Consider the following 27,932-nt stretch of genomic DNA (forward strand, 5'->3'; position numbering starts at 1 on the left):
ACGTGTTACCACGTATGAGCTTGCGGGAGGGTATTGGGAGATCTCGGGGATTACGAGATCGCCCGAAATATATTAGATGTAACTATTAGGAAATATATCATTAATGTATAAATTAGATTTCCTATTCTATTATGTAAAGAACTTGCTAGACAAGTTATGTAATTTGTATAAATAAGTGTATTGGCTAAGTTAATAAGATGAGAGAAACTATTATACTACTTAGGTTTCCTCCAAACTTATCAGAAACAATAATGCTGCATGTGATTGACCTGAAGTCTAATTAACATCGTTCTATACATAGCATTTTAATGATTTACACGAACACTATATTTTTTGTTCAACCAGTATTATCATTCAAAATATTCTTCATCCTCTTTTAATACATATGCATTAACTAATACAATCTTGTACATACTTTTGAGTCGAAGATCAAAACATATATTCTTACAAATGAACCAGCTGTTTCTAAGCTCATTAACCGTAGAAGAAAATTAATATATAGATACCATAGTAGACATACTATATATATTACAATTTTTCTAAGACTTAACCACTTTCAAATCTTAATTGAAAGCCGAGCAAACCCGTCGAATCTCCCCATTAGAACCAGTCTTCACATTAATCTTCCCCATCTTCACTATTGCCTTGACGAAATCTGTTTCAAAAGAGGGGCCAAAGAGGGGATTTAGCAACCCAACATATGAATTGACGATCCGGCGGGTTACTACATCCTCGTAGAGACCTGCATCGGTCTGAAGCACGGCAAAACCATCCTTTATGTTATGTAGAATCTGCTTGTCGAATAGCCGCTCACTGAACCGGTCCATTGGTATCCGGGTGTTTATGTCACCGTTTTGTGGACACCGAGTGGTTAATTCCGGTAAAAATACTGGATTTATGGTTGGGTCGGGCTGCCCACCGGGTAAGAAACTGTAGAGACGTTTGGTCATGAAGAAGCAGGCTGTTGTCCCGATAGTGTGAGCAGCTGAGTATAACATAGAGAATCATTATCAAGTGTGAGAAGCTGAAGTAAACAAGTGTTGAATGGATATGATTATCCGTTGTAGATCTTTTGATTGCTTAATGCTAGCTAGAAGCATTTTTTTCTATCAGAATATTCTAATCTTCTACTTGAAATGCAAATAAAAAATTAAACTATCAAAGTGAACCGGATCAGGTTTAATACGCATGAGTCATGAGACCACCGGTGATCTTGAGTGTGATAGACTTCGTGCATGTTGTAGATCTATATTCGTCACACGTGCAAGTTGAAAATTTTAATGCTCCCATAACGTAACCATGAAATGCAGGCCTGTTTCGTGTGAATCTTAACATGTATGGACCATGCCAGATTTAGTGGGTAAGATGACAGAAAATCAAAAGTATAATTATTGAATCTAAAGTAAGCTTGTTAAAATACAAAATTCACTTTTTCCCTAACATACAAATGTCCATTTTTCTACAAATTAGCACACTAGTAAAAGTATTCTTTCTTCCACAAATTTATCACTCGAAATTTTTATAAAACCTTTCTTTTCCTGAAGAAAAAATTAGTGGCATATAGTTTGGAAAAATCCAGTAATTTAGTCACGTGACATCAAGACGAAGAAAGGAAGAAACATGCTAAACACATCACGGACTTCGGAAATGAAACTTAGACATCGTACCAAAAACCTCGAGTAATTCGAGACCACCAAACAAACATGAATGAGAGAGAAAACAGAAGAAGAAAATACATACCACTGAGAAGGACGAGTTCTTTAGCGTGGAGTCCCTTCTGCATGAACTTATCCTTAAGTATCTCAATGGAGTCACTCACATCCGGCATGTCCTTAGCCAACGACATGTTTGAAACCCGACCGTCTCTCCGCCCAGTTGGCACCTCATACGCCGGTCCATTCGCCTGTGTGATGACACAATGACACAATGACACAACGGAGAATAAACTAAAGAAAGATTTGGAAGGTTTTCATTTCTCTAAATCTGTTTTTATTACCAAAGATATTGCATCACGTGCAGCCAAGGCAACAATGTCTGCGCACGAGACAACACCAGGACATGCAGCTTCAACCTCGGCCTTGACGGCTTCTATTATCTCAAATCCTCTAACCCCTTCATGCCCGAATGCAAACTTCTCAGAGATTGCTCCGTTGTCCACTAGGATCGACCCGTCACATCCCTAAAAGCGTGTGTTAAAACTTCTGAAGATAAGCAGCGACAGAGGAAAGCACAGACAGTTAAAGAAAAGTTGCTTTGTACCTCAACAAAGCAATCGTGGAAATGGAGGCGTAGAAGTATGGCTGGGAGGTTAGGGTCGGAAAGAGAAGCTCCTGAGACAACTCTTTTAACGATTGACTCAGCTTGAGGGCATGTATCGGAGTAAAACCCGACTTTGAGATCAGCAACGGAGATGCCGAGGAAAACCGTGACAAGAGACAAAGCTAGACTAACCTTAGCTTTTGTCCACACCATTTGTGATTTTAGTGATTTCAGATCAACAGAGAGTGAGATTTACAAATGGATAGATAGAGAGAGAGACAGGTGAAAAAGAAAGAGAGATGCAGAGAAAGCCTCTTTATTAAGACAGTTATAGAGAAAAGACATGTGTCTAGCTCTATTTGCATGTAAAATTGTCACCTAGCAGAAAACAACGAAACAGAGCAAATATTAACAAGTACCAATGCCTGGACATACTGGTGTTTATATATACAGAGCAAAGTCATTGTGTATCAAACAAAAGATAATTTGAGTTTCTGAAGGAAGAAAAAAAAAAAAACTAAAACAAATCAAACCAAACCGAAGTACATCAACATCATTCGTAGTTTTGACTAGTTTGAGGCAGTTCAGGATTCAAGAGAACAGTTTTCCAGCTTTGGAAATGAAACACCTAGTTGCATTCCGACAGTAACTAAAGTCTCCAAGGACCTAGCGCTGTTAGCTAAGAGATCCTCGTCGATCTTAATCGAGTCCTACAATACGTGCCACATGAAAGATAAGGTTGATGCAGATGCAAAGAACCTCATATAAGGATAGTATTATGAACATGTATGGTATTTTGTCACAAGATTTTCAAATCAAGAAACTCAATAGGGGAAGCTTATACTTCAATTCTTTCTTCGGAAAGATTTTAAGCATATAGTAATTATCATAGTGGTGCAAGTTAGAAGCTTACCTTTTCAAAGACGCATATAACTGTGCTTCCACCAAATGAGAAGTAACCAAGCTGGAAAAATGTAGAATGTTAAATTAGTACTCGCTTGCATAAGAAGCTATTTCGTTTTTCAAAAAAAAAAAAGAAAAAAACAGAATTGTTACCTCGTCTCCTTTCTTTATATGGTCTCCCTCTTTTCTAACAAAGCTGATGCTACCAACCATTGTGGCTCCAATCGCAACAAATGCGACCTGTTACAGACAATATGCTGATGTTTAAGTTTCGTAATAAGACCAGATCTCATTATACAGCTTCGTGTATAAAATAGAGCATCAATAAGTTCATAGCAGCAGGTACAGTGACAGTTGAGAAAATAATTTGCTCCAGCACACAGAGAAGGAAGATGATGAGAGAGTTTATGGGAGATGCCAAACCTTTCCAAACTCTGCTGTTGATATCATAACGACGGTCCGTTTATTCTCAGTGAACACATTACAGTACTTGCTATTGACTGCAATCGGATTAACCTAAAAAGCAAGGAAACTCCAATAAGAAAAGGAAGAGAAAATTGGAAACTCTTCAACTTATAAAGAGAGATGGGTTAAGTACATACTGTATATAAGCTTCCAGGAACGTCGACAAACTTTTCAATGACGCCAGAAACAGGAGAATGAAAACGATGATAGTCCTGTAACAGAACAATAAATGCATAAAGAGAGGGAACAAAAACGACTATGATATTCTAGCTTTTGGTCGAAAGACATGAAACATGCAGTCTTGTCTCACCTGTGGAGCCAATCGGAATATCACTAAAGATCCATCAAGGAAAGCATCTGAATCCACATCCTTCCCAAGGAGGCCTTTAATTGAGAACTTACGACCCTACAAAATTGAAAAAGATTGAAAATTTTAGAATAAAGAAATTATCAGCTGATCTTAAGAGTTTGATCATTTTTACAGATGCGGAGCTTGTAAAAATTGTTATATTATTCCTACTATACAGGCCGGTTTACCTTGATCCAGAACCGCGTGCTATCATCCACCGATTGAAACGCCATTAATCGACAATCAGCAGCTGATACAGCAACATCATCCCGATCAATGCACGCAATTGGTCTTGCACCAGGCTTTAACTCCCGTATGAAGAATTCATTGAACGTCTGCAAGTTGAATAGACCATCTTTCAAATCCATGAAAGGTTCACAAGCTTATAGTTAACTAAATTATCAAAGAGGTGTCTTCCCTTCCTAGATAAAACCGGCATATGATTTAGCTTAAGATTTACCTCAAACTTACTTCTATATCGATACCTTAGCCACAAACTAATGGGTTTTCCTTAAAAAGTCATACCGTGAACAGTCTTTGGTTAGATCTCAAGTCCAACAACTAGCAACATATTTTATTTTAGTTATAATGATACCATGAGTTGCCTTTTGCATACCTTAAAATGGTCTAGAGGATACTTGACTTCAGACATGTTTATTTGATCCTGCAACAGACAAATGATTTTATTATCGATGTTCATGAAAAGTCACAAAATGTAACCAAACGGTTTAAAAGAGGATCTCATACCTTGAAAAACTCGAGAAAGCTGGGTATATTTTGGGCAGATTCAGCTGTGTTCATTTTCTTCCCCTGCTTCTCAGAAAGGTTCTGCAAAATCTCTTTTGCTCCTGCATCAAGGAGGTCGATCCAGAAACCAGAATAAAGGCAAGAATATGAAGCTTGTTGGCACATTTTAAGCGAGAACAAATATTTATCGCAAAGGTACTACTGCCAGGTGCATTATAGAGGTGAATGAACCAGATTTTTACCTTGGTCCATAAGCCCGAGTCCAATTTTTGACTGGTAAATAGCTCTCATCGACATAACAATCTTTGAATCAATCAACTCTTCGACGAGCCTCTTAGTCTTCCGATCAATCACCTAAAGCAAATACAGTACATATATGTATATTTTAGTGCATTTGCTGAGCATTATAAGATACTCATACGAAAACCACAAAAATGGCTAGGAGGAATTTTTTTCAAACAAATATCAGGCTTCCGCCAAGCCAGGATTTTCTGAAGTTAAAGAGTTTAAAGAACATAGGAAATCAGATAACTTCATAATCGGCCTCCATATTAGTTGTTTATCATGACACAAACAAAAGTGGTAGAAAGGGAAGTTACCACAATATGTGAAGCACTTGAACCAGTATTCAAACCAACATCATAAGTTGATAGATGAGTCCATTCACTTAGTTTGAACATCCACCTGATGGAATGTTAAAATTTTGAAGGCTCAGCATGCCAAGAATATATAAATGATTTTGAATGGCTGATTAAAACCATAAAAAGTGGAAAACTCTAACCCATATGAAGCCTGCCTATCAGTCAAGAACCCTCCGGTCATTTGATTACCAGTTCCTTCGTCAAAACAAAGAGTCATATGGATCATTGCGTTGAGCTTGTCAGACAGTTGAAGCGCCTCCCCGCAGACCGGACAATTATTTATAATTGGCTCTCTGCAAAAGATGAATGCAAAAGGATTAAGATTCGAGGATGTAATGGAAAACAATAATATGTATAAACAGAAGTTATCAACGTAGGCAATGCATAGAGTGTTATTACTGTTCTTGTTGAACGGCTAGAAGTGCAGCCAACTCATCAATCGTAACAACACCATCTCCATTAAGGTCAGCCGCTTTGAACAACTCCTCTTTCTGGTAAACAAGTGAAAAAGTCAAAAGAATGCCTTCAGAAAAATGCAGCACTCTAGCATTCTCTACTAGAAAATGCTAAAGGGTACAACTTTTGGTACTCGAAATTCAAAGGCTAACTGGCGCTACACACTTGGAAACGAACACATATGCACAAGCACGCACACCGGATAGAGGTGAAGGTCAAACCTTTTTAGAAGCCACAAGATTCCCAAAAGCGTTCATCAGATCAGAGAACTCTGAGAATGAGAGATGTCCATCTTCATTATAGTCCTGCGCTAAGATGAAGGACTCCATCAATTCATTATAAAGGCTGCAGGAGGTCATGATTTTCAGCAGAAAAAAAGAACTGCTAAGGAAGCAATTGAAAGGAAGATGGTAGCTCATAGGCTATTAATTGAAAAAAAAAAGCGTCGCATCAAAATAAAGATAAACAATAAAAACGAACAGAAGGGAGTTTGATTAAAGTATGCAGGATGTACCAGGTCTTTATCACCAATCATTAAAAATTTGAAGAAAACTAAAAATGTAGCAAAGAGGATAACATCAAAAAACTTCACAAGACCAGAATAGACAAAGTGGAAAATAAAGTAAAGCATACCACTATGGACAAAATTCGCTTCGCGAAACATTTCTCGGTTTCAACAGGATCCTGGGGAAGGTTAGCAACCAATATCAGAAACCCTTCCCACCGAATTTATTCAACCACCTGCTGTAAATTTGAACATACAGCATACCTCAACGGAACATGAAATGAACATGCTGCCAACAACATCGGACGAGGCCGGGTCTAGCAGGTCAAATGGCTTGCAAGTAGAGTCAGGTTCCTATATTGCATTGTATAAGACAGAAACGAAACAGTTCTGTCAACAAACAATATCGTCATATCATCGATTTATCAAATTCAAGGCATTGCAAAATCGAATCCATGAACAGTGACACATTCCTCCCCAACCAAATTACTTATAAATCAAGGGAAGCAGGCAGATACTCGAAGGAAAAGAGTATTAAAAATGAGAAAAAGGTGGAAGAACCTAAACAGCTTTCAAATGGAAAAAAAAAAAAAAAAAGAAAACGAACTGCTGACCTGCACTACAAACTCAAGGAGATCGAGATCACAATAACCGATGATATTGTTCTTCGACATTCTATTGGTCTGCATCGAAGAAAACAAAGTCACATTCCGAACCAAACAATACTTCAAAAAAAAATGAAAATGGTAACTAAACTCCAAATCTGAGTATTAGCTTCACTTCACACCTCAAATACAGAGATCCTAGCTAGACTCGGTCCATTTTTCTCCAGGAGGAGCTTCTTCTCCTGTATACAGAACCAGACAAAAAAAAAACAGAAACGATCATTCACAACTCCTCAAAAGGAGCTTTTAAAAAAATCAGATGTTTGAACTTCTCTTACCGAATTCCAAATCGGCTTATCAGTACTGCAAAAAAAAAAAAATGAGGAAAACGTTGACATTCTCAAAACTATAAAACGATTCGAAAAAGATTGGGAGGCAGAGGACTTACGAATCAGAGATTCCGGTACGGAATGTTTGTTCACCGAAGGAAACACAGGCCAGCCATTTGTCCTTGAACTTCATCTCCGCCTGCCAAAAAACGATTTACACACATGAATTGACTACCTATCGAATCACAACACAGTTGACGATGGTTACAAAAAAAGATCGAGACCGTACGCCGATGAGAGTGAGAAGAGCAATGCCGGCGAAATCATCTTGGCTCACGGATCTCTGACTGGCTAATCCGGAGACGCTTCCGGATCCAGGACGACGAAGACGGCGGCGGCTGCTGAAGTTCTGAAGCTTCTGCCGCATCTTTGATCGGCGCGACTCCTTCGTCTCCGTCGAGTTTCCGTTACCCATGGTTTTACGATGGATCGGAGGTGGAAGAAGAAGAAGAAGAGCGAAGCGCGTTTGGAAAGTTTCGTCGCCGGCTGTTCAAGTCACCGGAGTCTCTCTTTTATTTGCAAAATATCTGTCTCCCAGACCCAGTGGAGTAGTTGAATTATGTAAATACTTTTCGTTTTCCTTTTGAAAAAAATCCCCGAATACATTAAAATAAAGTCACTTTACTGATTTTTGCTTAGTTAATTCTTATAATTCTATTAGTTTCTTTTTTCTAATTTTTTTTTGATTTATTTTTAATCGGCTGGTAAGAGTTATTAACCTAGAACCAATTAATCTATGCTTCCAAACACTCTCATCCGAGTTCTTTTATATATGTTAAGAAATCTCATGAATCGAGAATAAAATTTATCATCCGAGTTTATTATATGAAAATGTATGACAATACAAGTTTAGTCTAAAATATGTTAAAAATGTGAATCGAGAAAACATACACATATATACACATATATTTTGATTAAACATTGGTGTCTTTTTCTTTTCATATTTTAATAAATATATAAAAATGTGATTTCTTATCCTGGTAAGAATAGCACACACATAGATTTTATTTTATTTTATAATTTATATTATACTAAAATATGTTAAAATTAGTAATAAATCAAAACGTTCACTAAGTACTAAATAACGGCTATTTCAGAATTCTAAGTATTACTAAATAATATATGTTTTGCCACCAACAATATTATTTAAAAATTAGGTGAAATTTAAAATATTTGAAAATTTAAAATGATTTAAATATTTTATTTCAATATAAAAAAGAAATAAAATTTAATATAGAGAAAGAGAAGTGTTTATAATGTTTCCTTATTGAGAATATACATTTCGTTTTAATGACTTACCTTATTTTAATTATACATACCTTGCACAATATTTTTCTTTTTTTAGTTATTTGTATGTTACGAATTGTATTAAATTTAGTAGATTCGTATTAAGTGTATTACCTTATTTACAAAAAAAAAACTTGCATAAGACATTGATATGACAATACAAGTTTAGTATTTCTATGTTCATAATGATGAAAATGCATGACACTACAAGTTTAGCCTTTCTATGTTTATGATGACGAAATTTTATTTATTTACATAAATAAAAATTTAAATTATTAATAGATTATAATTATTTATTATATGTAACAAATGAAAGAGAAGAGTGCAATAGAACGGTAACCTTCCTTTGTATGTTCAAATTAATAAAGGAGATTTTTATTAATAGTGTAAGCTATACAAACAAGGTAATCTTGCTTTGTAAAAAGGTAATAATTATTCTGATATGACAATACGCATTATTAAATTGATTGAAATAAATTTTGGATACATTTTATATTTAGTTTGAATGTTATCTAGGATTTATGCCAAGCCTAAATTATTAGTTTGATTGAAATAATTTTTATACCAAGCCTTTATGTGAAATGATTGAAAGAAATGTATAGCTTTAGAAGTAACGGATTATGCTTCCATATATTACAACGAATCTAAAACTATAGACCATTTGGAATAAATTATTTGGTTACCATATATTAAAAATACACTACTTTGTTTCAGTCAACCAACTTTCTAAATAATATATATATCTTCATTTTATTTAAAACGAACCAAATCCTAATTCAGAGATAAATATCACAAGATCTAGACCACGAATATATAGGATTGTGTCAACATAGTATTACTTGCAAACAAGAACGTATTAGTGTAAATAGCATTATTTGCTGAACCCTTGGTCATAAGAGGAATGTTGTAATAAATCGTTCTGAACCCTTGGTCACATTACTTGCACAAGTACCAAAGAGATACTCGAATCGTATATTCTAAGTTACCTTATACAGTGAAACCTCTATAAATTAATAATGTTGGGACTACACCAAAACTATATTTTTTATTAATTTATAGAAATTATTAATTTATCAAGATACTAATTGAACCAAAAACTCAATTTATGACTATGAAATTATATTAATTTATAGATTATTAATTTAAAGAGGTTATACTGTATATTTTATAACTTAATGCTAATTAAAAGATGAATTAAATCGTATATTGTAAGACAAAACTTGATTGATACTTGTAATAAAAATTGCCATCAATTTAAATTGAAAGACAATAATAGGAAATCATCATTTATTTTAGTGACTTGACAATATAAAGATGCCTTATTCCTTGCGAATGTAATAATTTTGCAAATTAATATTACATTGTATTCAGTTTCATAATCTTTCTAAATTGATCACACAATATTAATCACTTTCCTTATATTCTAATTCGAAAACTTGCGCAAGACATCTGCAATTAAATGCAAAAAATATATTGCATGCAGATCTCAAACATTTGGAAAGCTCGTCAATATATAAACGCAATACTAAAGTCTTATATATTATAAGAGAGATTGAAGGAATACCAAAATTTTAATAATGTTATGGCAATGGTTCAAGCTACCAAAAATCGAGTGTCTTTTATCAGGCAATTGAAACCGTGAAAAGATACATGGCGTATTGAGGTTACGATCCTTCGTTTATGGAGAAACTACAACAGAGATTCCGAAAACACCATCGAAATGGGTTTTGCCGATAAAGAAGTAAGTATATAATGGTATTATATTTTAGACTAAAGTGTTTTGCGCAAGTTTTTTTCAATCCAACTAATTAAACTTAGTCTCATCACTGTCTAGGGGACAAGAATTCATGCTCAAGTTGGTGAACAGCTCATAAAACAATTTGAAGGGAAACTAAAAGAGGGCGATGCGAAGGCCATCCAGTTATTCAAACTGTACGATGCTATGGGTGATTATCGAACTACCGTGCATCCCTAAAAAATTGGATTCTTTCAAACTACTTTTGTTGGACCAGCGGATGACTTCCCAAGTGAAGTTCCGGAGAAGTATCTTGTGAATTACAGTGATATTATTGATGGAAAGTTTGATAACAGTCGTTTGGTTGGTTAGTCAATTCCTACGATTACTTAATTTTCTTTTTATTTTTTCGTATGCAATGATTTAACTGGGATTTTAATTTCACCTTAACTTTATATTGTAGATGTTATTGGCCAAATAGTGAACTTCGGATCTCTTGAAAACAAAGTCATTAAAGGAAAAGATAATTTGAGGCTATTGATTGAGTTACGTGACCAAAAGTAAGTTTACAATACCTAGGCTTTTCCTTTGATCAATTTGCTGAGGTTTGAATAAACATACGATTAACCTAACTTTATATTATATGCAGTGATGTCAAGTTGATGTGTACTCTTTGAGGCTGTTATGCTAAACAAGTATACGATTATAATATGTTAAACATGTTCACAATGATCATTTGTCTTATCAGGTTCTGTTCTATTAAAGAGTGGAAAGATATAGTTTCGGCACTATATTTGTTTTAATGATTCAGAGCATAAAATGTTTATAAGCTCGTGCTATTGTAGGTGCTTACTCCATATCTAGCGGGTATAATTCAATCCATATTATGCTCAACCCATCACTGGATTTAGTTGACAATTTTGAAGCAAGGTAAGTCCACTAAAACGACAACTATACCCAGCTAGAAATATAGTGTGTGGATTCCAGATACATACTCAAACGTTTTTGCCTAACGACGGTCAAGTTGAGATTGATATCCCTTCTGATTTGCTGATAGAAAATAATGGAGGAGATCCTATTGATACTATGGCAAAAGAGGTTTATGGAAAAGCTTTTCAAACCTCAACAGATAAGGATTTGTATAGACATCGAGCCATTCTTACTCCCACAAATGATGAAGTGGATAAAATTAATGATTACATACTTTCGCAGTTGCCAGGTAACATGTTGAATCTGATACTCTTATGTTCCACTACCAATAAGAGGTCACTAAAGAAAAGGATTTACATATAATTTCAGGTGAAGAGAAGGTTTACCTTAGCTCGGATAGTATTATCCCATCTGATGTTGACATAGAAGAAAATGTGACCTATCCTGCGGAGTTTTTGAACAGTGTTAAAGTGGCTGGAGTGTCTAGACATTGTTTGAAGCTCAAGGTGGGTGCTCCTATTATGTGTCTTCGTAACATGGATGTTGCAGATGGCTTATGTAATGGTACTAATAACTGGTAAAGAATCGAAGCCGCAAACGAAAACATTGAATGTTATCTACAAACAAGTTTTTCAAAATATTACGTAGTCAGGGTACGTAATTTTAATATACTTTTTCAAATATTAATGTTTTAATATATAAACTGGTAGAATTTTTTTTTTTACAAGGATGTGCAAGATGGGTAGTGATGAGTTACCAGACCTATTTTATTTGATTATTATCCAGCTTTCCGCCTATTTCTACGATGGTATGTCATTTAATATTATTTTACGTTCAATAAAATTTTGAAATAATTATATATCTATCAAATAATGTTATCTGATCCAATAGCTTACCAAATCTAATACATTGTTTTCAGGTGTCTAATGGATTTGGTTTTCTTTATCGAGAATTTTTACTTCATAAAATTATGTCGTTTATTGATTATGTAATTAAATTTTATTTATGGATAATATTTATGGATAATATTTTGAAATTTATTATATTTTCTTTTAATATGTGTACATAAATAATTTAATTACTCCCTCTGTTTCTAAAAGACTGATGTTTTAGAATTTTCACGATTTTTAATAAAACATATTAAAACTTAGCTTTAAATGCATTGTTTTCTGTAATTTTATATTCCCTATACTTTTAAACCAATAAGATTTTACAAATTCCAATTACTGTTTTTGAACTTCACAATTTTTCATTATTAGTTGAAAAAATTATATTAAAAATATAAAACATCAATCTTTTTGAAACAATTTTTTTCTCTAGAACATCAATTTTTTAGGAACGGAGGGAGTACAATTTAGTATAATACTATTATTCACCTGAAACCCGATATTACAACACATACAATACAATTATAATTATAGAGGATAATATAAAATCAGTTACTTCTAAAACTATACATTATTTAGAAGTCGGAGTTTTAATGAAAGTATCTTCTTAAAAACACTAATTATTTTGGGACTTTGCAATTATACATACACACAATAACTACTTCTTCATACTCGAGTTAACATCGTTCCAAATATTTTTTCCCTCTCGTCCAATGTCAAATATTGAGTATCGGCTTTTCTCCATGGCTAGAGCTTTCTCCAAATGACGGTGACCTGATGATCCCGAGTCAATCTGTTACTTCTAAAGCTATACACTATGTAATCCATATTTTAAACTTTATCATGTGCGCACAGGATGCGGACCGGCCACCTAGTAGTAATTATATTCGACCGTCTCTTTTGAGTTTTGCTACCATTATTTTATTCAAGTCAATGTTTATGAATTCTGTAAATACTTTATTTTAGCTTTTCATTTACATGTAAAATTATTAAAATAAGAAGTACAAATATCTTAGTACAAATAAAATAATTATATCACATTTTTTTAAAGAAGTATTAGTTATAAAACTTCAAGTTGATGAAAATAGTTACTATATCAAATTTGACTTGACCTTTATTTGTGGACCTGCTGAGCTGGCAGTGATGGCTGCTTCGTTGTAACAGGTTGTGTCATTCTGTAGGGGCAAGTACTCTGCAACAAACCTTTATTCCTTATCAAAATTGTCTTTTTGTTGATCCTTTTTATTCTTATCCTTGGAGAATGTCGCGGTGGAACGTGTGATGATAAAGAGAGAGTTTATAAGAAAAGCTGAGATGATTCATTTTGAACAAATAAATAAAGAAAAAACAAAATATTCATTTGAAAAGAAATACATATTGCTATTGCTGGTTTAGAAATTTTTACTAATTTATAAATTCAAGATGATTAATATAATCACATTGGGTAAATATATAGGTATGATCAATATTTTCCACAAAAACAAATTAAGAGTTTAAAACAATTATCTATATAAGTATTTAAGGATGCTGCTGCTGTTGAAGGCTGATGAGTTTAAAATAAGGACCCGTCTTGTTCATAACGAGCCTATGGTGGCTGCCTTGCTCTACGATCTTGCCTCCATGTAGCACACTTATCGTGTCCGCGTTCTGGATCGTCGATAACCGGTGAGCAACCACCACCGTTGTCCGGTTTGTCATTAACCGATCCAATGCTTGTTGTACCTAATATGAACCCCATAAGTCTATGTGGATTAAACCCTAGAAAATCAAAGCTCTAAAGAAACTTACCACACGTTCGGACTCAATGTCCAAAGCGCTTGTAGCTTCATCAAGGAGCAGAATCTCAGGATTCCTGAGGATGGCTCTAGCGATAGCGATCCTCTGTCTCTGACCGCCTGACATCTGAACGCCGCGTTCACCTACTTTGGTAGAGTAGCCTTGTGGTAGAGAGGTGATGAAGCTGTGAGCGTTTGCGAGCGTAGCTGCCTCGATGACTTCAGATTGAGTAGCTCCTTCGTTTCCGTACAAAATGTTCTCGTATATTGTGGTCGCGAAAAGTGCTGGTTCTTGCTGAACCAGACCAATGTGTTTCCTCAGTGCTTTCAAGTCTAGTTTCTTGATGTCCTTTCCTGCAATTGAAATTCAAAAGGAAAAAAAAAACAGATTAATTAGCCAAGTAACAGTTTCTTTTGAGGCAAGAAACCTTGGTGTTTTAACTTGATACGCAAGAAACGTTTGTGTTCAGGGTTCTAATGCAAACGGACTTACCCTCTATCATGACTTTTCCTGCGGTCGGGTCATAGAACCGGAGAATGAGTGAAATGACCGAACTTTTCCCGGAGCCACTCTGTCCGACGAGCGCCATGCTCTTTCCGGAACGAACTACCAGATCAAAGTCCTTAAAAATCACAACATCCGGTCTTGAAGGGTAGCTAAAGTGGACGCCTTTGAGCTCAATCGTGCCTTCCACGTTACTCAGCTCCTCGCTGGTTTCTCCAACAATCTGAGTCTTCCTGTCCAAGATTTCGAACACAGAGGCCACCATCTGGTTTCCTTTCAGCAGATCCGGAGCTAGAGCCAATGTCTCACCCATCGCTAAAGCCGTCACGATCAAAACCATGAACGTTTTCATCACCGATTTGAAATTCGATAGTCCTTTATCCATCAACGTTGACCCGTACCAGAGAGCGAGGCCATAAGAGGAGAAAATAAAGAACTGAGAGATGCCGTATAAAAGTCCAGCTGTTTGTCCGCGCCTGAAGGAACGTTTGGAGGGTTCTAATAGCTCTCTTGAATACAGTTCTAAGATCTTTTCCTCGGCACAGAAGGCGGCGACGGTTCGGATGTTGCTAACAGACTCTCCGGCCAACATGTTGGCCTTTAAGTAAGCTTTGCTCAAGTTCCCTCCATAGCCTTGCATGAAAAGTTTCTACAAAAACATACAAAAAATAAATAAAACCTTATTATAAACTGTGAAAGTAAACAGGTTAAGAAAGACGCGAAAAACGCTGCGTTTTACCTCGCTGATATGGCCGCTTATAACCAATGGGTATGTAGCCACTACGACAAGAGTAAGACGCCAGTTGAGCATGAAAGATATGACGAAAGATGTCACAACGAGACCTAAGTTCTGAAGTAGAATCGTTGACCTATCGACAACTATGGTTTTAAGCAAAGTGGCGTCACTCTCTAGCCGCGACGCTAACATCGAGCTCGTGTTGTCCACCTCATCAAACCACCCTATTTCATTCTTCAAGATCGCTTAAAAACCAAAAAAAGAAAGAGTATTAATTTGATTATTGATTTTACAATGTTTAAAGAACTTCAAGATAGTTTTAGACAAACCTGAAAACATCTTTTCACGGACACGGAGAGTGAGACGCTCGCCCATAGTACCAAAGCAGATATGCTCGATAGTGTAGACAATGAGAGTGATGGCTGAAGCGCAGCAGAAGAGGATAGCGATCTTCTTGACTTCTTTTTGAGTGTCCACCCAATCCTTCTCGTAATACGAAACTAAGGAGTGTGAGACTCCAAGCGCGAAAAGCGGCATCTGAGATCCAGCAATAAAGGCACATATTGTGCCACAAAGTCCATACATCCAGTCTGGTCGGATCATAGAATAAAGACGTCCCACGGTCACTTTAGTCTTTTTGGATGGCTCTGCGCCGTCCTGTCGAGTTACTGAGTCCCTATCTGAGCAGAAGCTCGTTCTTGTTCTTGATAGATCCCCTGAGTACTTTATACTGCAAATAAATAAATAAAAAAGAGAACAATCGATCTTTATGGCCGGTCCTTAACATATCCAGATGAAATATTGACATTGGACCTCTAGATTTTAAGTAGTTAACATACATAAACTATATGCCCAATTTTTTTTAAAATAATTTATTGTTAAAACTCTTACTAAATTGTCAAACGATCGGTTCAGCTGTCAGGATATTAGACCTAGCTAGGTCTAATGAAACTTTCCTTAGTATGGTGCTAAAGCAAATAGTACCTTTGTTGCCTGCTTAGCGTGCGAGTCAAGGAAGCGTTACGCTGCAACGAGGCAGCCTCTTGGAGACGAAGGAGAGCAGAGTAGGCACCGTCAGGATTAGATATGAGATTCTCGTGGTTTCCAAACTCTACGATCTTCCCTTCGTGAACAACCGCTATGATGTCTGCATTTCTTACCGTTGAGAGTCTGTGAGCCACAACCACGGTTGTTCTTCCAACCATCACTCTATCCAACGCTTCTTGAACACTCTTCTCTGACTCTGCATCTAGAGCACTTGTGGCCTCGTCGAGTAAAAGTATCGATGGATTCTTCACGATTGCTCTTGATATCGCAATCCTCTGTTTCTGTCCACCGGAAAGCTGAATTCCCCTCTCTCCAACCTAAGGTAAAAGTTTAATTTTAGGGTTTATAGTTGTTTCTTGTGTTCCAAGGTTTCTATCTGACATACCTGGGTTTCAAACCCTTCAGGGAGGTTGTTGATAAACGAAATAGCTTCCGAGAGCTTCGCAGCACGGGCAAGCTCCTCATTCGTCGCGTCATCTTTACCATACATAATGTTCTCACGGATCGTTGTAGCAAACAGAGCTGGTTCTTGATTAACCAAACCAATCTGTCCCCTTAACCACTTTATATCAAGATCTTTAATATCGTTTCCGTCTAGCCACACGGCTCCAGAGTTTGGCTCGTAGAACCGCTCTATCAAGGATATGACCGTGCTCTTCCCTGACCCGCTTCCTCCAACGAGTGCCACGATTTTCCCGGCAGGGATGGATAGGTTTAGCTTGTCAAAGATCAATACATCTGGGCGAGATGGGTAGCTAAAAGTCACGTTCTTGAATTGAATGTGTCCGTCTACTTTGCTGAGTCTACGGCCAGTTTTTGCGCTTGTTTTAGCCGCCGTGTCGCGTTCAATCATCTTAAAAATTGGATATGCAGCAGCTTTGGCACGCACAAACGCAGAAATATCCGGCGCTGCTTGTCCAAGAGACCTGCACGAACATGAAAACGTTGTGATACATAAAAGGAAACGTAGGAAGCAAGCAATCAAAGCAAGATAGGAAGATCATATACATACAGGCCAGCGATGACAACGTTGAGCATGGTAGTGAATGATTTGCCACCATCTGCGATATCCTTGTGGACCACAACGCTTGTGAACCAGACGAGCAAAGCCCATGATAGAAACAAGACACAGTGCAACGAACCAAGACCTAGTCCTTTGGTTAAACCGGCTTTTCTCCCGTACTTGAACGTGTTCTGGAGAGCTTCTCGGTATAGTTTCACCGCCCTTTCTTCACCCGTGAATGCTTGTACGGTCCTCACATTACCGATCACCTGAGTTTCGACAGAGAAACATGACATGAAGCACACACAAAACCTATGATTTCAATATATAACTAACCTCTTCCGCAATTTCACCGGCCTTGATGTATGATTTTCGGACTCGGGCGATAAGTCCGATGGCCACGAACGCGTAGATGCCGCCAGCTAGAGCAATGAGAGGGACTATGGATAGAGTGACAAGGCTTATTTGCCATACGCTCGAGAATCCGATTGCAAAACCGGCTATGAACCGGCTTATATAGTGCAAGAAATTCCCTACCTATAACAAAATTTACCGGTAATTAAGTTATTGAAAACCTATGACCGATTTGCTTGATCACATTTAACGTTTTGAGATCAAAGCGACTAGACTGTTAAGTGACTGGCTTAGCTGGAAAGAACCAAATATAGGTCACTCATAAAAACATAAATTAATTTGTATCAAACTCAACCGCCTTATAAATGCAAAATGCAATGCAGCTATAACCGAAGTAAAGACCATGCATTTATTATTTTTGCATCAAGGACCGAAAGCATATTACAAAAATGAAAAATAAAGGTACAGTATATGCTTTATTGGAATATCAGAAAATAAGAATATTAGTTTAAAAAAAACAAAAAAAAAACAAAAGAGATGCATGCAAAAGCATCTTTATTATTTATTGAACTAAGCCATGGACCATATGGTGATTCACATTAAAACTGACACAGAGTAGAGAACCCATGTGTACGAAATAGAAACAACCCATTTAAAATATCTACGGATGAACAGTTAAATGACCAACGCCTTAGTTAGCAGGCTTTACTAGGTAGTTGTAAAAAAACATATAACCAGATGTGTGTATATAGAGAACAAATGTTAAATTTAAACAGTAAGCATTTATATAGCTAAATTACAATAAACATAACGTTAAATTAAACATTTCTATAGCTAAATTATAATAAAATAATGTTAAATTAAACATTTCTATAGCTAAATTATAATAATGTTATGTTAAATTAAATTATAATATACATAATCACAACTTTGTAATTTAAATATTTTTACATAGTCACTACCTAGTCTTATGTTAATTCGAATGCATTTAATAATTGATCTATTATGAATTTAATAATTGAACTTAAGCAAAATGTTGACAAAATACAAAAAAACATATTTGCCAAGTTAATCAAATAGTTTGGAGCCGGCTGGATTCGGTGTAGAGAGGTACCTTCTCTGAGAGGGCGTCTTGGACGACGAGGATGTCGGAGGTGATGGCTGATATGACTTCTCCAGTGGAAGCTTCGGTATCAAATAAGCTTATGTCTTGACTTAACATTGACCGTAGATAAGCTCTCCTCATTTTTGCCGCCTGCCTCTCTCCCGTATGCATCCAACATGCAACCTCTGTTTCCATTTTTATATATCTTTATTTACTAAAAAGTAAACTATATAATTCAGAAAGATTGCATGATTTTAATAAATGTTTATTCACCTAACCATGAAGAGAATAGTATAGCCACACTCAGATATACAAAATCCAACGAGTACTGCACCAAGTAAATACAAATTAAAGCTCATAAATCATAATTAAAAATTATAATACTCGCTAACACACTTTACACTTAATTAGGGTTTACTTATCTGGATTACATATTAATTCCAATCTGCTAAAAAGAACAGTTTTGTAGGTAAGGTAAAGTCCTAACCAGTTTCCGAGTAATCAGCCGAAGAATCTATAGGCTTTAGTTACATATGAAGATTTAAAACTATATACTAAGAAAAATAAATAAAAACCTTGGCTACTTTGTGAGAGGCAAGGTGTGGATAGAGATAAGCTAGACCAATAATGTTGATGAGTTTGCCAAAGAATATGAAAAAGACCGGAACGGAGGCTCCGTGAATGCACGCGCCGATTGATCCTAGAGTCATCAGAACGCAATCGTAGAAATCAGCAAAGGAGAAGAGCTTAAGAAGTGACACCTTCGGTGTCGCCTTCTGCTTCTCCTTCGTGGTCGCCGGATCACTGGACGCCTCCATGTTCACCGGAAAGAGTGTGTTTAGTTGTTGGAGAGGAAAACTGATGAAAAAGAAGATAAAATAAATAGAGAGAGAAGTTAAGAGGGTGAAGTAGTTAGAGAGCAAGAATATGAGAGAGAGAAGACATTAAATGAAAGCAGACATATAAGACCAAGTTTATCGGTTTCAGCGTGAATTGTTAGGTGTGAAGCTGTGTGTGTGACCCTTATTAATAACTGTCTAATTAAGTTTGATCTCTCGCTTTATTTTAATTGTTTATAATCTTTTGATTAATTATATTGGCAATTAGTATACTAATTTTGTTCACGGCAAAGCTAAAGAATCAGAAGGGTTAATAATGGTGTACGAGTATGCGTTAGTTGTGCTAATGACCGGTGAACTTATGATGTGGTGGGGTCTAGTATTCGATTTTAACATGTTCTTTTGGCTGCTTTGGGTGTGCATAGTGAAGTGACCAAGTCTTAGGGTTCTCGACGCAGTTGTTATACGTATCACGTATGATATGACGTCTTACATGTTCTCTTGATTCTACTTTTTCACATTTATAAGCTTGCTTTTCCCTCTTAGTTAGGTCAAATGGTCGAAATTTGTGTTTGGTAACTTTTTAAATAAAAACATGTTATTATCTTTTTTTAGAACATGTTATTAATCTTAATAAGGTCCTAACCAGTAACATATCTAGAAACTAGAATCCGACTATATATAAATTTTGCAAGAAATTTTATGTTCAAGAACAGCTAATACAACAAACTAAAAGGAGACAAGAACATCAAAGTATGGCCTCCGAACAGCAACCCGACATAAGTATAACTGAGAACAACCACACCCTATGTTATGTATTAATCACCATCATATATTGTAAAATTTTCAAGATATTTACATGATCATTATATAAAAACAGAAAAACAAAGAACTCAAATCTCCTCTATTTTAAGACCTTATATATATTCCAACTCCAACGACTTGTTTCTGTTGACATATTTATAACATGGATGTGACGATTTTATTTGTTTATTTATTAAATGCTAACCATAATGCATGTGTGAGAATCATTTTGGGCTAATTATTGCATTTATTTCAGTGAAAATGACTTAATTGAACTGTTTACTAAATGTCTAACTTTAATTAATTTTGTAGCTAATTTTGTAAGCCGGTTATTTGACACATTAAGAGTTTGGGATTAGTGACTATGCATACATCATACATGCAGATTACTGAGATTAGCCAGTGGCAACCCTAGCTAGAGAATATGCCTTTTGTTCATAATCCCATGTTGTTTCATATTAACCAGTGATATGTACATGCAGACACAGAGGATATGTTTTATGTTCACAATCATCTACTCTATTAATTTAGAGTCCTATTTTTTTATCTACCATTTAGATGTTGTCATTTATTTTTGGACTTGCTCTAGAATAGTAATTGTTTGGATACACAAATTTGTTCTGATACTGGGACATATCGGCTGATACTGAAGACTTAATATAAACAAAATATAAAGTCCATCGGTTATGTATAATTTAAACCAATAGCAATAACAACAAACATTACACGAATTGTTCCCTTCATACAAATTAATGTATTGACAAATAATTTCACCATACATCACGATACATCACTTCCCATTTGCTTCGTACACCAACTCAGTTCATATTTGTCGAACCTGAACATATTTGAAGAAGTTAATTATCCAAAAAATGTCAAAACCTACTCTAATGTCATGACTGTGTTGTATAATACACAATTCCATTCAATTACTCGAACAAATTCTTTTATGTTCCATTCGAAGACATGGATGTCACAACCTACTCTAATGTCATGACTGTGTTGTATAATACACAATTCTATTCAAATACAGACCCAAATTCATGTATGTTCCATTCGAAGCCACAAAATAATATATGTTCGTTCTATTCAATTCACGAAACTTAGTTACCTCAATACATCATGTTAGTTTTTTAAGGTTCAAATTCGACCTATAATCTAATAAAGTAGGTATCTTAACATGATTGGTTAAACTATACTTTCTAGCGTTACTTTTAAATTTTATTTTCCCTCTTGCACGAGCTTATTCAAGCTTTTTTCGTTCTTTCGGTAACATAGATGACGACCTCTCTTCACTTTCAACTTCAGTTTACTTGGTTTATTTTTCAATCCAACTGTTACTAACCAAAACAAAATATCAAATATTTTTAATTGAGTTCAAACCAATATATTCAATTTTTAGTTTTCTATATATGATAATAACCACGAGATTTGCTTTAAAAATTCAAAATGCTTTGGTATTATGTATTTAACGGGAGGAAAAATATTCTTTGGCATCATCATAACTATTCGTGCAAAGATATTCTAGGTCTGGTAACGAAATATTCTTTAGCATCCTTAAGTCAACAAACAATATGATAGATATACATGTAAATTTGGATATCTAACAATATCTACGTTCAAATATTTTGTTTATCCGAATGTGAAATTTAGTTTTTTTACTTATTAGGTGTCCATATTTTTAGATACGGTTTATCCTTTTGTTGTAATAATAAAAATAGAAATCTGAAAATTCATATATTAAATAGAAATATTCACAAAATTTAGTATTATAAAGTATTAACTAAGTCAAACATACACATTTCAAGAATGAAAAATTTATAAACAAATAATTCCAATAAAATTATTAACAATACATATGAAACAAATGTTTAAAACTAAAATTTTTAATATGATGTTATAATTTTAAATTTTTAAAACAATATGCTAACATAGGCCATGGTATGAAAACCGAGACTGGCACAATTTTCTAGATCGTACAGAAAATAAAAACATAACGATCGTACATAATACCGAACACCCACTAAAAATATTCATATACAATTTTATCTGAATATTTTTCACCCAATGTAAAAATATCAAAAATAAAATTATATAGAACACACTAAAATTTATAAGACATATATACATAACTTATTTTATATTTAAATTTTATTTTAAAAATAAAAATTATATCCGCACAAGTGTGCGGGTTCAAATCTAGTTTTAAGTGTTAAAACCACACCGATCCGATGCTCACGCAATGTTATCTAAACACTTTTTAATTAAAAATAACGAGTCAAAATAACTCCATGGACCAAGGAGATAAAAGCTCTCCGTCTAATTAAAACCATAACCAAAGACGCTTATATCAACAATTTTCATCTCTGTCATCAATTTTTGTAAAAGAACAAAATACACGTCTTGATTATCTTTGAGGAGAACACAAGCCATGGATTCTTTAAGAGGGCAAGGTGGGATTCAGATGCTTTTAACTGCTGAGCAAGAAGCCGGCCGGATCGTTTCAGCTGCTAGGACCGGTATTTTCTTTCTCTTTTACGGCTTATTGGCTCAATTACTAACACTTTCGTTTTGAATCTTTTTTTTGATTAATGAATCGATGATCAGCAAAACTTGCAAGAATGAAGCAAGCAAAAGACGAGGCTGAGAAGGAGATGGAAGAGTATCGGTCCCGTCTAGAAGAAGAGTATCAGACACAAATTTCTGGGGTAATCAGCACCAAAACAAAACTAGATACTCAGACATATGTGTACTCATTCTTTACATTTTGTTTCAGACGGAACAAGAAGCAGCTGCAAAACGTTTAGAAGAAGAGACAGATGGCAGGATTCAGAACCTTAAGGAATCTAGTTCGTGTTACAAAAAAAAAAAAGGAATCTAGTTCAAAGGTCTCAAAGGAGATTGTGAAGATGCTCATCAAGTATGTTACCACTACTGGAACATGATGCTCAATGTATACACTCACCCCCCGTTGAAAGTAGTGGCTCGAATAAAAAATAATGCGCCCGTTCTGTTTTATTATTCACAATGTCTGATGAAAAAAGTTATTTTGTTCAACCGTCTAATAATATTTATCTTAACAACAACAAAATTAGTGGTTCTAAAGATTTTTTTCTTTAACACAACTTACTTTTCATTACTTCTCAACTTAAAAGATTACAACAGTCTGAGGGAATTATCCATCCTTTTTGATTGAAAAGAAAACTTACAACATTACAAAACAAACGGGATAGTTCTTCATGAGAAGGTGACAGCGAATTCGAGACGAAACTTGAATGCGTCAATGACATAGCCTTTACCACAGAGTCGAACGGCAGAGAAATAGTCACATATAGTGACGTTGAAAACCAGCCCTCACTAGTGAAGAAGCTGAAACCGAACCTTGATACCAAATTCGGAAAACCATCTCCTTTCATAGAAAAGAGGTAGGATGGCGAAATCCATTCCTCCATTGAGAAAGATGAATCAAGCACAGATAGAACCACGAACCAACACGGTGAGCTCACCGGAAAATTAATCTTCGCACAAGATAAGTATAGCATTAAACGCAATTCAAAGGCCCCGGTGAATCCACCGGAAATCCTTTGCAATCTAACCACCAACATCAAAACCACAACATCCATTTCACTGGTCCCGGATCCTGATAACAGCTCGATAAAAATAAAAATAACGGGCATGGCCCATGAACAAATACCTGACGGCTTTGAATCTTCCGATAACATCTTCGGAGATTTGCATAGTTGTAGACAGTCGCCGGAGACAGGGGAGATGTCGCCACTTGAGAGGCAGATAGCATCAAGAGAGACGCCAGAGCAGTTGACTCTTTCTGCGAGTTGGATCTCAGTTGCCTCAGTTATTACTTCTCTGCAGTAGTAAAATCTGTCGACAAAGCAGGGATCTATATCATCAATGGCGGAGAGCGTGGAAGGTGATTGCAGTGGGATGGGATGCGATTTTCGGTGCAGTTCTTTGGCTACCACGCTTTGTCTTACAGATCTGGAACAAGAAGAGAGAGTTGCAGTGGTAGAGGACGCAGTGAAACGAGGAGCCGTTTGAAAAGGCTTTCCGGGAATCCCCAGAGAAGCGGACTGCGGCAAGCACAATGAACATGGAGACGTCACTTGAGTCCAAGCTGAACGCCTTCGTCGGAGGAGACAAACGTTCCGACGCAAAGGAGAGACACGGACCAAAAGTAAAACAAAGGAGGCTGACGATGAAGCTAAGAACGAGAAGAGATGAACGGTGACGACGCCGGCGAGCAGAGTCGCCGGCGTCGAGAAATTTCGGTGGTTGCGGCGCCTCAATAATCGGGACAGAGAGAACTCTTATTAGGGCGAACTCGTTTAAGAACTTGTTGTTTTGCACTTGATCATGAGATTCCTACTTTAGTGGTTCTAAAGATATAACCATGATTTTAAAGAAAAAATGTGGATTTCAACCAGATAAAATGGGAGTTTAGAATAAAACATACAATGATATATATGTGTGACCTAGTAAGAATAGTAAGGATTGAATCGAGATGCAGTGAGTGCCAATGTACTAACAAATATGACTCAAGAACAATCAATACGGATTGAATTGAGATGCAATGATAAAACTTAGCCTTCCATGACAAAAACTATATTATTATTTTCCTCGTCACCAGTATGGTAACATATAGATGCACAAAAAAATATTTGTATTACCTATCTTAGAAAAATACACAAACAAGTGGATTGCGTTGACGTTTTTAATATTTTTGAAAGAAAAGTGGATTTCATTTTGACATTACAAACAAATACAGTATAGGATAAATGAGTAAATAATTCCATATATAAATTATACAAAATATTTTTTGTAACTGGCATCCGATTATAGGAATATACGAATATTTCTTAAAGCTTAAAATAAAATATTGATCTGCTATAGATGAGATACTACTATTTTGATACATCTAATCTATTAAAACTAAAGTACAATTGAAAATTAACCCTTAATTCTTCTTTAATATTACACCTTATGCCACTGGGCTTTTTGTCATTTAACTACATTACTAAACCATCATAAATCAATTGACATAATAATACGAGAATTTAACATTCCCTTACCAAATCTAACCTCGGTTTAATTTGAAATTACCAACCTGTAATTTTGTGCTTCAATCGTCGTGTAAAACAAGCTGTTTCCGTCTAAAATATAAACCAACTCGGTCAACAGAAGACATAAGCTTATCTTTTTTTTTTTGAACTTAAACTTATCAGTATCCATATTTTTGTAACCTGAAGATTATCTCTATAAAGGAAATGTGATTCATCTAAATATTGTTTTCATAATTACGCTTTAAATATTCCTACTACATTTATTATATAAAACAATTTTTAAAAACAGTATTACTACCTTATTTAGTTTAGTTAAATATAAAAATTTCAAAAATTCAATTTTCAAAAAAAATATCATAAAATTAATAATAATTCTTAGAAAACTAATGTAAAAAATTAAAATTTTGAAACATGGATAAAAGTAAGAAGAAAAAATTAATCTAATTACCTAAAAACATTGTTTTGTCTAAAATAATCATAAAATAAAATTTAAATTTTATATACATATTTCAAATCAAAATAATAATTTAAAGTTGATTTATATCAAAAATTGATTTAAAATATGCATATATTCAAAAAAAAATATTCTTACTGAAATATTTTCCAATAACTATTATTAAAAATGTTTTCAATATATATAAGAAAAATACAACAAAAGATTAATTTCATATACCAACTTAAATTATAGTTTTTATATTTTACATTAAACTTTAAGAATATAATATATGTGATTATTTATAAAATGGTACATATAAAATACTATTAATTATATGATTATTTATATGATGGACCAATACAATTAATTATATGATGACATATATATGATACATAATAGTGACTAGGGCTGTGCGTTCAGGTATCCATTCTGGTTTGTTTCAGATCTGTTTGGGTTTCGGGTTTTAGGGGTCAAAGATTTCAGCCACATTCATATATTTCTAAATTTCAGTTCGAATTATGATTAGGAATGGGCGTTCAGGTATCCATTCGGGTTCGTTTCGGATCTGTTTGGGTTATGGGTTTATGGGGTCAAAGATTTCAGCCCTATTCAGATATTTCTAAATTTCAGTTCGAATTATATTCGGATCTTTACGGGTTCAGTTCAGGTTCGGATAACCCATTTAAATTATTTTTTAAAATTCATTATATATTTTGAATTTCTTAAAATCTATAAATAAAATAATATATTGTATACAAATTTGAATAACATATGTCTAAATATCTAAACTTAATATATAAATTGGTTTGGTTTAAATTTTAGATCAAAAATCAAAAATTATTTTAAATATTTTTGGTGTTTTGAGTGTACTTCTACTATGTTAGATATTTATATTTAACTATTTTATATATTTTCAAATATTTAAACCAACCTAAAAATATCATATTACATTAAAACTGAAATAGTTAATATATATAATTATTTAATTTTTCGGATACATTTTGATATCCAAAATACCTTGGTTCGAATTGGTTATGGTTTTAGTTGTCTAAATATCAAAATTTTGAATAATTTAGATATTTAATCAATTTTGGTTCGAGTTTGGTATTACTCTTTCGGATCGTAACCAGTTCGGTTCTTCAGATTTAAATTTTTTTATCCAACTTTGATATTGACATAAAAAATAAATAGCAATATATTTTTGAAATATACACCCGCACGGGCGTGCGGGTCAAAATCTAGTCTATCTTATTAAAGCTGAAGTACAATTTCGGTGTGTTTGGATACTTGGATAGTAGGCTTAAAATTTTTTGGTGTGTTTGGCTATAGCTATAAAAATGGAGTGTTTGGAAACTTGAATAGTAGTATCTATTAATTGTATTTCCATATTTCACTTAGTTTAACAATTTAATTAATTATATTACCTTAATAATAAATTACATCATTAATTATATTACCATAATAATAATAGTGCATATTTTTATTTATTAGTTAATCAATATTAACTTTGTGCCAATTATAAAATCAAAAATGCTAAATAATTAGGTTTTACATATGATTAAACATTTGGTTTATTTTATTTTACTAAAATATTTTTATTTTAGTTACAATCGGTGGAAATTTACGTACCCAAAAACATAGTTCAAAAATATGTTTTGTGAATAAAATAATAACTTAAATCAAAATACTTAAAATGTCCTACATTTATTGTCACTTAATTTTCCACTCCATATAATTATTTTACTTGATAAAAAAACTCTTTCTATTTCACTTAATTTAGCAAAACACATAAAACAGTTTTTTATTAATTTATATAATCATTTAGACATGAACATTATCTGTCTATTTAGGTACATGTTGTTCTTTTCGGGTATNTTTTTTTTTGGTAACCAAGTCCCGCTTGAATATTATAAACTTATGTGTGGATTTTGAGTTGGATCATTCTAGATCTGGATGAATTCGGTTCTGATGTATAGGAACCTAAAAATATCTAAATAACCAATGTATCTAAAACGGGCTCGGATATTTGTAACAAAAATAACCATATAACCTGATTCGGTCCAGATCTTTTGAGTATTGTTAGTTACCAGAT

The 27,932-nt window shown here is 34.5% G+C and overlaps 5 protein-coding genes across 6 annotated transcripts in view; 2 read left to right on the forward strand and 3 right to left on the reverse strand.

Moving 5' to 3' along the window:
* Positions 1-27,932, forward strand: part of LOC108829009 (calcium-transporting ATPase 8, plasma membrane-type) — a 38,950-nt gene that overhangs the window by 2,767 nt on the left and 8,251 nt on the right. The window lies entirely within an intron of this gene.
* LOC130508048 (peroxidase 43) lies at positions 535-2,505 on the reverse strand. The gene is made up of 4 exons (XM_057003230.1): positions 2,260-2,505; positions 1,997-2,179; positions 1,741-1,903; positions 535-985 (listed from the first exon to the last, which is right to left on the reverse strand). Exons 1-4 carry the CDS (start codon positions 2,470-2,472, stop codon positions 564-566), a joined length of 981 nt encoding a protein of 326 aa, XP_056859210.1. The 5' UTR covers positions 2,473-2,505; the 3' UTR covers positions 535-563.
* On the reverse strand, positions 2,647-7,873 carry LOC130508047 (phosphatidylserine decarboxylase proenzyme 3). Its single transcript, XM_057003229.1, has 21 exons — positions 7,549-7,873; positions 7,379-7,458; positions 7,269-7,293; positions 7,113-7,172; positions 6,940-7,008; positions 6,590-6,679; positions 6,454-6,504; positions 6,042-6,125; positions 5,764-5,855; positions 5,505-5,657; positions 5,323-5,407; positions 4,966-5,077; positions 4,724-4,824; positions 4,593-4,640; positions 4,165-4,311; positions 3,938-4,033; positions 3,765-3,839; positions 3,586-3,678; positions 3,316-3,402; positions 3,173-3,223; positions 2,647-2,969 (listed from the first exon to the last, which is right to left on the reverse strand). The coding sequence occupies exons 1-21, from the start codon at positions 7,732-7,734 to the stop codon at positions 2,844-2,846; spliced, it is 1,911 nt and encodes a 636-aa protein (XP_056859209.1). The 5' UTR covers positions 7,735-7,873; the 3' UTR covers positions 2,647-2,843.
* On the reverse strand, positions 13,496-19,585 carry LOC108836722 (ABC transporter B family member 2). Of its 2 annotated transcripts, XM_057003228.1 has the most exons (12): positions 19,259-19,585; positions 18,957-19,011; positions 18,693-18,868; positions 17,561-17,761; positions 17,234-17,493; positions 16,607-17,147; positions 16,159-16,538; positions 15,504-15,904; positions 15,178-15,419; positions 14,427-15,087; positions 13,947-14,287; positions 13,496-13,880 (listed from the first exon to the last, which is right to left on the reverse strand). In XM_057003228.1, exons 1-12 carry the CDS (start codon positions 19,499-19,501, stop codon positions 13,677-13,679), a joined length of 3,705 nt encoding a protein of 1,234 aa, XP_056859208.1. In that variant the 5' UTR covers positions 19,502-19,585; the 3' UTR covers positions 13,496-13,676. The 2 variants fall into 2 exon arrangements, with proteins under 2 accessions (XP_056859208.1, XP_056859207.1); XM_057003227.1 differs by lacking the exon at positions 18,957-19,011 and having other exon boundaries at positions 19,259-19,389.
* On the forward strand, positions 22,651-23,417 carry LOC108842186 (V-type proton ATPase subunit G3-like). The gene is made up of 3 exons (XM_057003232.1): positions 22,651-22,845; positions 22,934-23,034; positions 23,103-23,417. Exons 1-3 carry the CDS (start codon positions 22,758-22,760, stop codon positions 23,205-23,207), a joined length of 294 nt encoding a protein of 97 aa, XP_056859212.1. The 5' UTR covers positions 22,651-22,757; the 3' UTR covers positions 23,208-23,417.

The sequence above is a fragment of the Raphanus sativus genome, chromosome 2 (assembly GCF_000801105.2).
Source record: "Raphanus sativus cultivar WK10039 chromosome 2, ASM80110v3, whole genome shotgun sequence".
In the NCBI taxonomy this organism is placed as follows: domain Eukaryota; kingdom Viridiplantae; phylum Streptophyta; class Magnoliopsida; order Brassicales; family Brassicaceae; genus Raphanus; species Raphanus sativus.

Bases quoted from the DNA above. Each gene is read 5' to 3' on its own strand.
- LOC130508048 (XM_057003230.1), bottom strand. From the start codon at position 2,472: ATGGTGTGGACAAAAGCTAAGGTTAGTCTAGCTTTGTCTCTTGTCACG. The intron at 1,904-1,996 runs GTAATAAAAACA...GTCATCACACAG, and splicing joins CACGTGATGCAATATCTTTG to GCGAATGGACCGGCGTATGA. The intron at 986-1,740 runs GTATGTATTTTC...TGTTATACTCAG, and splicing joins AGAACTCGTCCTTCTCAGTG to CTGCTCACACTATCGGGACA.
- LOC130508047 (XM_057003229.1), bottom strand. From the start codon at position 7,734: ATGGGTAACGGAAACTCGACGGAGACGAAGGAGTCGCGCCGATCAAAG. The intron at 6,126-6,453 runs GTATGCTTTACT...ATCTTAGCGCAG, and splicing joins AGCGAATTTTGTCCATAGTG to GACTATAATGAAGATGGACA. The intron at 5,078-5,322 runs GTAACTTCCCTT...TATTTGCTTTAG, and splicing joins CAAGTGCTTCACATATTGTG to GTGATTGATCGGAAGACTAA.
- LOC108836722 (XM_057003228.1), bottom strand. From the start codon at position 19,501: ATGGAGGCGTCCAGTGATCCGGCGACCACGAAGGAGAAGCAGAAGGCG. The intron at 17,494-17,560 runs GTTAGTTATATA...GTCGAAACTCAG, and splicing joins CCGGTGAAATTGCGGAAGAG to GTGATCGGTAATGTGAGGAC. The intron at 15,088-15,177 runs GTAAAACGCAGC...ATGTTTTTGTAG, and splicing joins TAAGCGGCCATATCAGCGAG to AAACTTTTCATGCAAGGCTA.
- LOC108842186 (XM_057003232.1), top strand. From the start codon at position 22,758: ATGGATTCTTTAAGAGGGCAAGGTGGGATTCAGATGCTTTTAACTGCT. The intron at 22,846-22,933 runs GTATTTTCTTTC...ATCGATGATCAG, and splicing joins CGTTTCAGCTGCTAGGACCG to CAAAACTTGCAAGAATGAAG. The intron at 23,035-23,102 runs GTAATCAGCACC...ATTTTGTTTCAG, and splicing joins ATCAGACACAAATTTCTGGG to ACGGAACAAGAAGCAGCTGC.